At 37.3% G+C, this 14,928-nt stretch overlaps 1 protein-coding gene across 1 annotated transcript in view; it reads left to right on the plus strand.

Annotated features, from left to right (window-relative positions):
• Positions 1-14,928, plus strand: part of Tbc1d19 (TBC1 domain family member 19) — a 113,112-nt gene that overhangs the window by 43,602 nt on the left and 54,582 nt on the right. Inside the window, exons 12-13 of the mRNA XM_028765245.1 lie at positions 3,711-3,785; positions 7,075-7,137. Coding sequence (XP_028621078.1) covers positions 3,711-3,785; positions 7,075-7,137 — 138 coding nt within the window. The remainder of the gene's footprint in view (positions 1-3,710; positions 3,786-7,074; positions 7,138-14,928) is intronic.

Genomic DNA, 14,928 nt, shown 5'->3' on the forward strand with positions numbered 1-14,928 from the left:
ACGACTGTCTGCAGTACAGTGAAACACATCGCACAGTGGTGACCCTAGGAAAGGGCAGCTCATGTTACCTTCCAAGAACTCTATCTGAATTTGTGCCTAAATCCCTGGATTTATAAAACAGTCTTGAGGCTGGAAAGATGGCTCAGCAGTTAAGAATACTGTCTTCTCTCCCAGAGGACTAAAGTTTGATTCCTAGAGTCCACACAGTAGCTCACGAAACCATTTGTAACTCCTGTCCCAGGGGACACAATACATTCTTCTGGTATGCAATCGTAAATGCAGGTAAAGCACCTATACATATGATTTTTTTAAAAATTCTTTTATGTCTTAGTTTAATCCAGTTTTATGAAGATAACTTGTCTGTCTAGATTCTTGCCATATCTCCAGCTCCAAGAGATAGAATACTAATATCCAAAACATTTTAACTAAAATATACTACAAGTTAAACATTTGTTTAGCTGAATGATATAGCATATAAAAATAATTAAAGGAAAAATTAAAAATGTTTAATTTCATAATTATTTCTGGTATACACAGAAACTTTTGTATATACCAGTATCAATAAAATCAATGTGAAGGTGCTATTGCTATCTTTATTTTATAAAGGCTACAGAAACCTCTTCATTTGTTTATTAGAAAAAGCCAATATATTTTAACTGCATATTGAAAAGCATATAAACTTGTTTTGTGATGAATTTAACAGTTTGCCTACATTTTGAAGTTCTTATGGTCAGATGAATTTCTGAATAAGCATGGCCTTGTTCTCATCAGTCATCCAGCATTTTTATTTGTTTTGTTGCTAATATTTTATTACTTGTCTGAAGTTTAGCCAGTTCAATTAGTCTGTGAGATTGCTACATAATTATATTTATGTGATTGTTGACTGTTTTGAATAATTGGACCCAGTAAAATTTGTCTTCGTGTTTAAAGTTTTATTCAATGTAATTGAATATATATTTCTTTATGGAAATATCTGGTCCTAAAATTAGTATTTTAATGATTTCTCTTATTAAGATACTTATTAATTTTCTAGCAATGACTGGGGAAAGCATTGATTAATTGATAATAAAAAGCATTTCAGGTACAATTTCAAATAATTTATTGTTGGACATAGCAATTAAAGTAAAATTTTATGTGAGCATTTATAATTCATGAGTAGTACAGATGAAAAAGTTAATGTATATTACCTATGGAAATAATTTCTGTGGTTGGTTTTATTTCAGTTTTTAATGTCAGCATACATATGAACAAACATTTTTAACAAATTGAAATAAATATTAATAGTGTAAACTCACTCAACCTTTTCTAAAGCAGTATTCTTTCAGATGTCACCAGGCTCTCTCTGCTTTGTCGTGGAGTTATAAAAGTCCTAGGACAACATGTAATTTAGTGCACCTCAACAATAGTACTTCTATGACATAGAGCTGTCTGCCTCTGACAGGAGTGGCCGTCTTCTTTAGCTGCACATATATCACAGATGACCACTGAGGGAAGGAGAGAAAAGACAGCTGTCCTGTCCAGCTTGGAGCAGCTGATTTCATATGGGCAGGGCACTGAATAATGGATGGTATAGCTATTGGTTCTTCAAATCACATACTTCAGCATATTAATGGAGGAAAAAGTAACAGTGAGTGCCCTATAGCCTTGATAAAATCCAAAGGCCATTCCAAACCAAATCTCGCCATTGAAGTATGATTGTGAGTGTGTCCTACAGGCATCTGAGTAACCCTCCTCTCATTGGGATCAGGATGAGGCTATGGTATTACCACTGCTATGCAGCATCATTTTTAAGGCTCTAGCCAATGTTGTAAGATAGGGAAATGGCCTGGTTTAAGATTGGAGAAAGAAGACACAGAGTCATGCTCCCTAGAGATGATTGTGATTATGTTAAATACCTAGAAAACTAAAACATTACTATAATTAAAATATTTTAGTAAGATGTAAAATATTTTGAAATCAGCTTTTATCCATAATATCAGTAAGAAGTTGAAATGCAAAAGTGGAAAACCCCTAGTTTATAATAGCAGAAACATGAAAAATTTAATGTCAAGAAAATGGGAAAGCCACAGAGCTCATATGAGGAAAATGTACGCAAAATAAATAAAATAAAACTTGACCCTCAGAAAATCTGCCGGGCCCCACTTGTAGCTTATTGTACATATCCATTTTCCCCTCATATCAACCCTACAAAGGTGGTGGTATCATTCTTCTGAAGCCCATAGAAGGTTGTGAATTTGTCTTATATGAGTAAGATCTCTATTATGTTCTTGAATGGGATGCTATAACACCATAAAACACCACCTTTTCTGAAACAAGTATTTAGGACAAGCTCTTTAACTAGATGTAGTTATCTTCAGGTTTTTATGGAGGTTAAGTGTCTAAGAAAAACCAAATCATTATTAAATCAAACAGGGTGCTGAATTAATAAATAGCTCTAATGCTATAATTTTACTTCAGTTGAGATGGCTGATGCTGATAATTTACTGTTACCCTCACAGAAAATAGTAAGACCCTTTGATAACAGATGCAAAAATAAGTTCCAGGAGCCTTACAGATAGCTGAGTGAAAAATTAGCAGTTTCTCAAAACCGTTTGTTTAAACATGTGGTGTGGAAGCCTTTCCTAATGCAGGAAAACCCACAGCCATAAGGAACATTTAAAGAATTGTTAGCATTTACCATAAAATTCAAGCAGCATGTTATTTTGAAGGAAAATATAGTGATTAGACAACACAGTGACGAGAGGGTAATTCTCCTTCCTCATGAAGAGTCTGACAGGTTATACAGAGAAAGAGCGCCTAATGCACAGGCTGATACTACTGTGAAGGAGGAATCTGCTGTGGAAATTCACGTGGCCAGGAAACAGGGTTGCACGTTGAGAAAGCCCAAATGAACACAGCAGTGAGTTGTCTTTTCTCATCTATGACAGAGTTTATAGAGGAAAAGGTGTAGATAAATAGCACCCTATTTTGCTAGGGAAACTTGAATTGCTTTTGTTCTTGAAGAGTACTCAGGCAGTCCATACCCTGATGTAAGGTGTGTACAATTTTCACCCTACAGCTCTGCTTTGCACAGGGGATTTATTGCAGTGTTGCTCACAGCGACAAACTACTTAGAAACAGCCTGGGTCTCTGTTTATAGTGACATAATTTTAAAATTGTGATATACAAGACTTAGAAGAGTTGAGCTGGACTGGCTTGAAAGCCTTCTCCTGAGGACCAGCTCTCATAGCTCTTAGAGTGCTCAAAGGAGCCTCCCAAGCTGCCAAGGGGGAAGCCATCGGCAGTCTCGCCCAGCTACAACAGTGTCAAGCTGGTGCTACAACCATGGCCAGTCCGTGGCTTTGCACAGCGACTTAGTTTTCTCTCTGGGCCTAGGCTCCTCAAATGTGAGTGAAGATAGTTCTTTCTCACTGAACATTTTATACTGTTCAAGAAGTTATAAGATACACCTAGTTCATAAATATTATATTCCTTATTAATCAGTTTAGCAAAATTGATTGAATATCCACTAGGTACCAGTGATGGAAATAGGTATATTACTGAACATCTATTATCACTTAGCTATCATATAGTAATGAATATGTAAATTATGAATAAAACAGAGTCCCTACCTCTTAATAGCTATAATTTTATTGTTGATTATTGTTTATTAAGGTTTATGGCTGAACTTATAAACATTAAATCTTTGTACATTTTACTTTTAAATTTAGGATATCTTGTATTATGAGCAGCTCAAGACCAATGTGATACAGCATGACCTTTTGGTGGACAGTCTAATTTATAAAGTAAGTAAAGGTATCCCTGGTTTTCCCATCTCATTAATAACCATTAAAATGGAGAGTTTCTCTCTGTGGGACTTGAACTATGGGCCAAAGTACATATGAAACTTGAAAAATAATTTGAGTGGCTTTGTATGGTACTGCGTTTCTATGATGCCTGTACCCTGAAGGCAGAGGAAGGAAAATCGGGAGTTCAAGGTCATGTGCGGCTCCATAGTGAGTTTTGAGACCAGCCTGGGCCTGGTGAGGCCCTGTTTCAAAAAAAGGGGGTGGGGGAAGGAGGAAATACCAGAAATGATCATGATACCTATGAAGCTGAGGCTTCCCAAAACTGGGGTCTGCACACAGCACAGCATTGTCTTCTTTCCTAGGGAGTTATTCTTGTGTTCCTTCCCCAGCGCCTCCATGTTTTAATGGAGATAAAAAACACTGGCCATCTCAAATTCAAGCCTTTCACATAAAGAGAATGGAAAAGTAGCCAAAATGAAAATATGAGTATAGAATTTTAGTCTTCTTTGTCTCCTAATTCCTTACATCTTAGTTGAATATTTTCTTTGTAGTAAAACTATTTTAACTATTTTAAGTTATGTATATGTATCTTCACGTGGGAGTGTGTGCACATGAGTGCATGCACCCCTGAAGCTAGAGTTACAGGTAGTTGTGAGCTGGATGAAGTGAGAAAACCTGGGTCTTCTGAAAGAGCAGGACTGTACTTGACCACTGAGCCATCTCTCTAGACACATTAATAAAGTTTTGGTTTTTTCACTTCTAAATATGTGGCCAAGTATCTCTCAAGTTTTATGGAAAGGATACATTGAGTAGTTGGTGCCAAGAGCTAGACTGTAGATAAAAACACCCCCCCATCCCCACCTTGGGATGACTGTAGCTCAAGGAAGGTGTGGGAAGCAATATCAAATACCTTCTCTGAACTGAACTCTTAGATTCTTATATTGTACCAGGTTCTCCTTACTTCCCAACAATTAGCCTTATGTCTGTACCCTCTAGTTCTGTGGTTTACTCTGGTCTGCCTGTTATACCAATGCTTGTCAGTCTTCATTATCACACACCTACGGCAAAAGCTTAATTAATCTCTACAATGGTAAATGGCAGTGAGCGAATATGTTGGGTAAGGATTAGCTTTGGTGCTCCGTGTGCCTCTGTAATACATAATTTATAACTTTTACTTCCAAGAACCAACTTTGGCTCAGAGTATCACCTTTGCTGACTACCACCTTTGCCTCCACCATGCAACCTCTAAGTCAGATGTATGACCCTTTCCCTGTACACTGCATTTTCAAGTTTTCTCCAGAGCTATTCATGTCTTGTGCCATTAATCCCTTGATTGCTGTTTGATTCAGCTGCTAAGTTGAAGGTTCTAGACTGTTTCAGCTCTGCAGTCATGGATAGTTACAATCTGTCGTTGTGATTCTTCCCATATTTTTTACTACATATATATTCTTGTTATTGATGTGGTAGTTCTATTCTTTTTTAAAGTGTGTGCATACACACACACACACACACACACACACACACACATGTATATGTTGTCTGCATGTACATCTGCACACCAGAAGGGAGCAACAGATCTCATAGGGTCATAGGGCTACAGTCAGTACTGGGAGTTGAGCTCAAGATCTCTGGAAGAATAGCCAATGCTCTTTAACTACTAGACCACCTCTCCGGCTGATATGGTAGACTTCTTGAAGACAAACACCATCTTCGTTTTGTTTGTGTTTTGACTTTAGTGTACTTAATCCTGATCGACCAATCAGTACTTGTTGAATTGATTAAACGATGGATTCAAAAGACTCACCATACTTTGGGTATAGAGGTTTTTCATACAAAGTACAGTGCCTGGTTTTAAGTATATACCTGAAGAGGCTTTTAATCAGTTTTCTGAGTATTGTCTCAGAATCAAATACTGTCAGAAGCATTTACCATAGCTTTTGAAGCAGGTAGTAATTACCTGTTTACAGACATGGAGACTCAGCTCTCTGTTGTTACAGTGGCACAGGGTATGAGATGCTAACATTTAAGAGGGAGCACTTTACTTTTCTGTGTATTTCAGAAGTCTCAGTTCATGGCATGGAACCTTACTGCTTTTCGGTTTGGTAAATCAGTACCTCCTGGCAGGAGTCAAGGTAGAGAACAAAGCCACGTGCCTCATAGCAGCTGGGGACAAGGAAAAGGACAGAAAGGTGCCAGAGCCCTTATCCCCTTCAGTCAGCTCTCAGTTACAGGCCTTCTCTCACTGGGTGCCAGCATGTAAACTTCTAGCACTTCTCAAGAGCATATGAAGTGGAAGAGTGGTCAAGCCTTTAACACATAGGCTTTTAGGAGTCCCTTATCAAAGCTTAGAGACTGAGATTTGAAGTTATAGCCATGATTATGCAGCTAGAAGTAGCATAACTAAATCTTCACAATCAGCATGTTCAACTCACCATAAAAACTGTTCAGAGGCAGGCTAGGGAGCATGGGAATGTTTTGCTTCATTTTTTCAGCTTTTGCTTCTTTTTTATTGGAGATGTCACCTATGTAACAATGCATTGCATTATATCACAGAGAACTGTGATTAGTTTCTGCTTATATTACCATTTGAAGTTTTCATCATATATATATATGTTGGACCTTTAGTTGTCAGGCCCTGTGATGAGTTAAAGTAAGACACAGGAGCTGAGAGAGCCAAAAGTCTCATTGGAAAAGTAGAATTTTTTAGTAGTCTGTGATCAGGAACTGCACATGGAAGTGTCTAAACAAAGGACCAATATTCTACTCAGGGGATATCATGAACTAGTCCTGAAGGATGAAGCAGAAAATCACAGTTATCAGCCTCCTAGGAGCAGATGGTGATCTTTCAGGTAACCAATGTTAAACAGATAGGAAATAGTTGATACTTTGAAGAAATGGCTAAGTATGTTAGATGTAGACAGTGAAGTTGAAAAATAATCTGGGGGGGGGGGGAGAGAAAGAGCGACAGAGACAGAGAGAGAGAAATGCTTGCTGCTGGGGGTTGTGATCCTGTTTGTTTTTCTTTTCCAGCTTTAAGACATCTAAAAGGAGATTAAATGAAATAAATCACAAATAGTTATTAATGAAACCTTAAGAAATTAAAAATCAAATACATACTTTAGCGAAGTAAATACATAATGGGAATAAAATCTCACTAGAAAATACCTATAACATTATATAAAATTTAAAATTTATTGCAATATTATTTCTAAATGTTATATTTATTCTTTAGAGTTATAAGCAGATTCATTTGAGTAATTTTCAGTGCTTTGTAACTTAATTATAGGATGTGAAGCTCACAGCAAGCAATGATGATTACTATTTTGTATTTGAAGATTATTTATATCAGGTAAGTTTTAAAATTATTCAGTATCTTTGTTCTCTGAGTTATAATGCTTAAAAGATACTCTATAGTTAAGTAAATTTTCTGAATGCCCAGATGAGATTTCTGGCTACCCCTTCTGGTTATATATGCTACAGCCAAGATGTGCTTGCAGGTCAGTTTTCTAGAAATTCTAAAACTTGATGTCAGCTTAATACTGAAGCAATTCTAAGATGTTTAGAGAATACGTTTTATATGATCCTTTCTGTTGGAAATATGAAAAATGGTTGTTTTAAAATCATTGTAGAGAATTGTTGAAGTAATTACTTAAAAACGGCCACCGGTCAAGCTGACTATCTAAGTTTCAGCAGCTCTGCCTAGCTCAGCTGCCATGTTCCATGGCCTGAGGCCACGTGTGTGCAGTAGCTAGAACCAGCCCACCAGAAACACCAGCCCTACCACCCACTAGATGCCAGGTGAGAGATGGCTCTGCCAATCATCCATGCTGTCTCCACAAGACAGGGCATTGCCCAGAACATTCTGCCATCCATGCGGGCCCAGTAAGAGAATGAGACTCTAATTCTTATAGATTAATCAAAGGCTTTATATGTTTGATAATGATTAATAACAAGATGTTCATACAAAGAGAGTTATATCTCAATGAGCTAACCTAATTATAAGTTTATAAGTTGTTCCCCATGAGTGCTCTCCATACCTGTGTGGTTCTCCATCCTCCTACATCACTGCTCTCTCCAGCGCCTCCTTTTCCTTTTCCTCCTCTCCTCCTTACTCCTCCTTTTCCTCTTCTTACTCCTCCCACCTTAGCTCCTCCTACATACCATCCTTTCTGTTAAAATAAAATTTAAAAAAAAACCCTTTCTCTCAAAATACAATAGAGCATAACTACATCAATTTGTATCAGTAAGATAGAAGATAGACCTAATACCCAGTCCATCATTTTGTTGACTAAACAAAACCTCTGTCATCTCTTCTAACTAAAAGACTTAGTTCTAAACCTGGCTTATGTCCTGGCTTTAAAATGCATGTCAGCTGAAAACCATCCTCTCAAGTCTGTTCTCTCAAAGTAAATAGCCTGGGTTGGCTATGAGACTGTAAGTCTTCAACCCCGTCAGAAATCCAGAATGACTGAATTAACTGAAATTATGGGAAGCACAAAGCATAGCTTCTAAAACTTAGCCAATTTATAGAGACCGCTGAACACCTGGACAGTCCTTAAACCTCAAAAAAGTTAGAGCATCCAATCTTCAGCCTTCTGGCCCAGGATCATCTGACAGACCTATTAATGCAGAATTTTTAAGGGCTGATTACTCTGTCTTGGCAGACATAATCAGTTGACTATTCCGCAAGTGTGTTTTTTTCTGGACAGTAATTAGTCTGTATATGAAATCAGACAATTTTTGCCTAGTGGCTGTCTCACCACAACTGGAGTAACTCCAAAGATGTTCAATTTCTTCTTAGAATCCAAGACAGGGAAGCTGTCAGGAGCAGACAGGTCTCTAATCAAAATGAACATTAATACAGAAATGTTAGTAATGTCACTTCTGTGGACTTCTAATGTTCTGGAAAACCAACTATGTAAAGCAATCTGGACTGTTGTCCATTAAGTCTTCTCCACTATTTCTAATTAAAATCTAGAAAACACCCTAACAATAAACTCAGAGCCATGCACTTGCTATAGGCCCTTAACTTACAGGCTAAGCATCTCTAATCAGTTAAAAGAGTTAAAGAAGGACTGGGTCTAAGCCTTGTATTCCTAAATATGTTATATAGGCACAATGCCTATGAGAGTAAAGATATTAATCTTACTATTATATCAACAAGAAACTCGTACCAATAAAAACCTTAAATTTGAAATCAAAGTAAATTTTGTACCACTTAAGAAATTATAACTTCAGCTTAATAACAATTATACATATTTCTACCAATAATTATGGTTATGCAATAAATCCTAGCTATTCCTCCCTGTTCCAACAAAACCACTACTTTTCCCTAGAAAGACAGCCCTAACCACCTCAGTCCCCAAACACAGGGAATAGGGGCGCCGACTCTTCATTAACTTCTTCAAGTTGATTATGGGCATTGAGATATTAGAAGAGGGGAGGGGGAGGGTAAATTTATAAGCCTCTGATGTCTGTGTCTTCACTGCATTCAGCTGAAATTCCAGGACATCAGAGGTTCGCGCAGGTCTGCTCAGCTTGCTTGATGAGAAGACACACCAAAGCTGTGTATTCTGCAATATACAATTCTCAAAACAAATTTTAGTATCAAGATGACTTTTTGTTTGAATTCTGGAATCTAGTCTTCTGATGGCCTGCCTCTGTCATGTCTAATCAATATAATTCTGGGAGGTAGAAATACTTAATCATCTCTTCTGAAAACACACAGACAAAAGCCTTTTCCCAAAACAGCATTTCCTTGAGCCAGTAACCAGAAAAACCTTTATTTTGACCTCTTTCCCAGAGGAAAAATATAACCGCAAAACTGAAAATCACACCCATCTTGAAAATAAAATCAACTTAATAATTAAAATACTGTATGTGCCTATTCTTTAGGCCTTCCCTATTTTGCGAAGCAGGAAAAGAACCCAGAATTCCCATGAGGCCCACGTTAGACAGACCCCGAGTCTCCTGTGAGGCAAAGTAACTTTATATCATCCGAATACACCTGATTTACACTATCTTTTTGTTTGGCTCTCTGCCAGAAGAGTCTCTATTTATACACTGTACTCTCTACTCTAGAGTCAGCGACAATTTTCCTATCTTAACTAAAGTACTGTATGTGCCTATTCTTAGGCTTTCCCTATTTTTGCCAAGCAGGAAATGAACCCAGAATTCCCGTGGGGCCCACGTTAGACAGAACCTGAGTATCCTGTGAGGCAATATAACTTTATATCATCTGAATATATCTGATTTACACTATCTTTCTGTTCGGCCCTCTACCTAGAATGGTTTTTTTAATTTATACAATCTATCTGTTTTACTCTGTACTCCAGAGCAGCTTCCACTTATACACTGTACTCTCTACTCTAGAACCAGTGACAGTTTTCCCTAATTTCCAAACTACAGGCGATAATCCCCACGTGATTTGGACAAATCAGTTTATAAATCTTTCCTAAAAGCAAATCATCCCTACAGTTTAACTTTATACTTAATCAGTAACTGCTCCACAATGGAGGCTTATTTATTTAGCTCTCTTGGTTAAAAGTATACCTGTCTGTCTGTGGTTCTGTGCCTAGAGCCACAGACAAATTTTCTCTACCTATCTTTGTTCCAAACTGCAGGCAAGATTCCCCACGTGAATTGGACAAAACTGTTTCTAAATCTATCTTAAAAACAAATAATCTCAATTTTAATTCACAGACACTGTACTCTCTACTCTAGAGTCATTTACTTTCTTCTTTTCCTAACAAAAAGGAATTTTCGTTTCCCCATAGCCGGGGAGATCAGCTGTAGTTTTTTGTTCAGGGTTCCTCGAGATAGGAGTCACGTGACTCCTATCAGCGCCAATCACTTACTCACTTTCTTTAAAAAAAAAAATTACAACTTTTACTCTCAGGTGAAATAGACTTAAGTTTCTAGTGAATTTGTGCCAGACGTTGGTCACCATTTTGTTGTAGTAAATAATTAAAATCGGCCTCTGGCTCAAGCTGACTAATTGCTGCAGCCCTGCCCAGCTCAGCCGCCATGTTCTGTGGCCAGAGGCCACATGAGCGCAGCAGCTAGAACCGGCCAGCCAGAAACACCAGCCTGCTACCCACTAGATGCCAGCATGAGAGATGGCTCTGCCAATTGTCCACACTGTCTCCACAAGACAGGGCATTGCTCAGACCATTCCGCCATCCATGTGGGCCCAGTAAGAGAATGAGATTCTAAATCTTATAGATTAATCAAAGGCTTTATTTGTTTGATAATAATTAATAACAAGATGTCCATACAAAGAGAGTTGTATCCCAATTAGCTAACCTAATTATAAGTTTATAAGTTGTTCCCCACGAGTGCTCTCCATACCCGTGTGGTTCTCTGTCCTCCTACATCTCTGCCCTCTCTAGCTCCTCCTCTTTTTTTTCCTCCTCTCCTCCTTACTCCTCTTCCTCTACTAACTCCTCCCACCTTAGCTCCTCCTACAGAGAATCATGATTGTTCAGATCATGTTGATAGACACAAACTTCAATGCATCCATTAGAAATATTTCAAAGTACAGGGTAAGTGGGAGAGGGGAATTTGAGATGTATAGAATGAAGATGTATATATGTATAAAATTGAATAAATATTCTTTAAAAATAAGTATGACAAGGAACTAAAAGAAACCTTTCTTAAATAATAAGTAAAGGAAGGTATAATAACTTATATCATCAAGTACGAAGGTCAATAAAGAGATGGAAATTTTTAAAAAGAAATTCTAGAGTTGTAAAATAAGAGAACTGAAGTGAACGTGTCATTGGATGGCTCGGCAGTGCATTTGAAAACTCAGGAAGCAGTCAGTGATCAATATACAAGTGATCAGAGCTTGCTTTTCTTATCCAAAAGTTGAGTATTTTTCTGTATTTTAGTATTTTCAATATTTTAATATTACTAGCTGGTTGGGGTTTCCTGGCATCATAGAATCTTGGATTTCCTTCTCTTAAGATATAGTTCCTGATATAATGGATCTTCTCTGGAGCCTATTCCTAAGGAGATAGTAGTTAATGTTATACCAGTAGAGAGATAATTTGAATCAAAAAACTCAAAACATCCACATTTCTCTGCTTATTAACATTTTTTATTCTATCTATGCTATTTTAATTGCAAACACAAAATGGTTATAACAGGGCCAGGGAATTGGCGCTCTGAAGAAAATGCTTGGCTTTCAGGCTCAGCGATTAGAGTTCATATCTCCAGAACCCACGTAAATGCTTGGTAGGCATGCAGTTAAACAGTAATTCCAGTTTTTATAAGGCACAGGCCAGGCATCCCCAGAGCAAACGGGCTTGTACTCTATCTCTGGGTTCAGGTGAGAGACCCTGTCACAATGGTTAAGGTAAAGAGCAATCAAGGAAGACTAAAATTACCCTTAGATCTCTATACACATAAGTACATGTACACATATGCAAACAAATATACATGTACACATGTGGATGCCCCATGTGCATGAGCAACATACCACATTAAAAACACTGTTATAACACTGAACTTATGAATATATAAATTACCATGTGTCAAAAAAGAGCGAACAATGACATGATTCATAGTCTCTGACTATTGTGTTTCAGACTGTAGTTCCAAAGAGTATAAATTTGACAAGTTTATCATGTTTTGTGAATGAAGAGAGACTGTCAGCTTTAAAGTCTTGTAGTGGGGCTACCAAGAGCTTGCGAGGTAACAAATACACTTCACTTGCTGAACAGAATCAGTCAGCAAGGGTAACTAACACTTTCTCCAGTTAATATCAGACATAACCCATCAAGTGTATTCACCCCAAGTCACTTATATGTAAGAAACTGGAAAGTGGACAAGTCAGACAGCAGAATCATTTACAAACAGTGGATGTGTTTTCTGAGGAAATTCAGAAAGATCTTTGGCCTGCAGTGTCAGAGAGGAGGCAGGACATGAGTGTGGAGTGTGTTTGGAGATGATGGTAGAGTATGTGAAGCATTCTCATCAGACATGGAGTACTTTAAACATGGCCTGTAGCCTTTACTTCCCATCTTAATATTTTAGTTCAATATTTTTTCTAGTCACATTTCATGACTCCTATTGCTGCTGTTAGTGGTTTACAAATAATATTAAATAAATAAGATTATTAAATAATTATTACCAAGTACATATATTGTGCAGCCTCTATAATGAATTTATAATAACTTTTGTATAACTGAAATGCTTTCCCACTGACTGTCAACTCCTTCTCCTGGCAAAATCTACTCCAATCTCTGCTGCTGTGCATTTGACTGTTAGAAATCATACCAATGCAGTTCCACTATCTTTGTCTTTCTATGACAGGCTTATCCCAATTAGTAGTATCTGCCATGTTCATCTGTCTCATGTGGCAAGATGTCCTCCTTTCTAAAGACTAAATATTATTCTGTATATATTATACACTATTTTCTTTATTTATTTTTCTAAACAAGCTTCACTGTGGATCTTTATCCTCATTGCATAAATAAAAGATAATTACAACACATAGGTTTCTCTTTTGAGGAATTACATAGTTAATTTTTTTATATAGCCAGTTAATAAAAAGTCTTCATGATAATATTTTAAAGTTATTTTATAATTAGTTGGATTATTTAAAACTTTATAAACAATGTACTTGCAGATAATGTGATTTTATACATAAAAGACACCAAAAATGCCACCAGGAATCTTGTACAGCTGACAAACACTTTCAGCAACAAAACAGGATACAAAATTAGTATACAAGAATCAGTAGCTTATATATACAAATGACAAAAAGAAATCAGAGAAACAGTACCTTTCACAATAATCTAAAATAACAACAGCAATAAAGCCATGGACTAACACTAAGTAAGCACAGAAAACACTTGTATAACAAAAATCTTAAGACATGAAAGAAAGAAATTGAAGGAAACTTAAGGAGATGGAAGGATCTCCCTTGCTCATGGATTGGTAGGATTAATATTGTGAAAATGATACAACAATCCACAGATTCAATACAATCCACATCAAAATTCTAACACAGTGCAAAGAAGTTGAACAAACTGCCTCCAACTTCATCTGTAAACACATACACACACACACCCTCAAAAAATCAAAACCAAAGGAACAAGAGAGAACAAAAAACAAAACAAAACAAAAAACCTGAATAATAAGAGAACTTCTAGAGGTATCGCCATCACTATTTAGAGTTGTATTGTAGAGCTATAGTAATAAAAACAGCATGCTGGTGTAAAAACAGACACATTGATCAGTGGAATGGAATTAAAGACACAGACATAGTCTGTGCCCCTATGGACATGTGATTTTTGATAAAGAAGCCAAAAATTACATACTGAAGAAAATGCAGCATCTTAACATACGGTGTTCATCAGACTGGATGGCTGCACATAGAAGAAAGAAAATAGATCCGTACTTATCACCCTGCACAAAATCCAACTCCAAATGCATCACGAACCTCAGCATAAGGCCAGATACCCTGAATCTGATAGAAGAGAAAGGGGAGAATAGACTTGATCTCACTGGCTCAGAAAGGACACTCTGACCAGGACACCAATAGCACAGCACTAAGACCAACAGTTATTAAATGGGACCTCATGAAGCTGAGAAGCTTCTCTATGGCAAAGGACTCCATCATTTGGGCAAAGAAGCAGCCTACAGAATGGGAAAAGATCTTTAGAAATTATACATCAGATAAAGAGATGGTATCTAAAGTATATAAAGAACTAAAAAACCGGGGCTGGAGAGATGGCTCAGTGGTTAAGAGCACTGATTGCTCTTCCAGAGGTCCTGAGTTCAATTCCCAGCAACCACATGGTGGCTCACTACCATCTGTAATGGAATCTGATGCCCTCTTCTGGTGTTTCTGATCATAGCAACTGTGTACTCACATTCATAAAATAAATAAATCTTTAAAAAAAAAAAAAGAACTAAAAAACCTGAGCATCAATAGTACAAATAACCCAATTAAAAATGGGGTACAAAGCTAAGCAGAGAATTCTCAAAAGATGAAACACAAATGGCTGAGAATACTTTTTTAAAAATCAACATCCTGGCCTGGTCCCTGGGACTGGAGCAGACACAGAGTCGGTCTGCTCCTGTCCTGTGGAGAAACTGAATCCTGAGTCATCCAGGAGCCACTGCACTC

This window comes from Grammomys surdaster, unplaced genomic scaffold, assembly GCF_004785775.1.
Source record: "Grammomys surdaster isolate TR1022 unplaced genomic scaffold, NIH_TR_1.0 150, whole genome shotgun sequence".
Classification (NCBI taxonomy): domain Eukaryota; kingdom Metazoa; phylum Chordata; class Mammalia; order Rodentia; family Muridae; genus Grammomys; species Grammomys surdaster.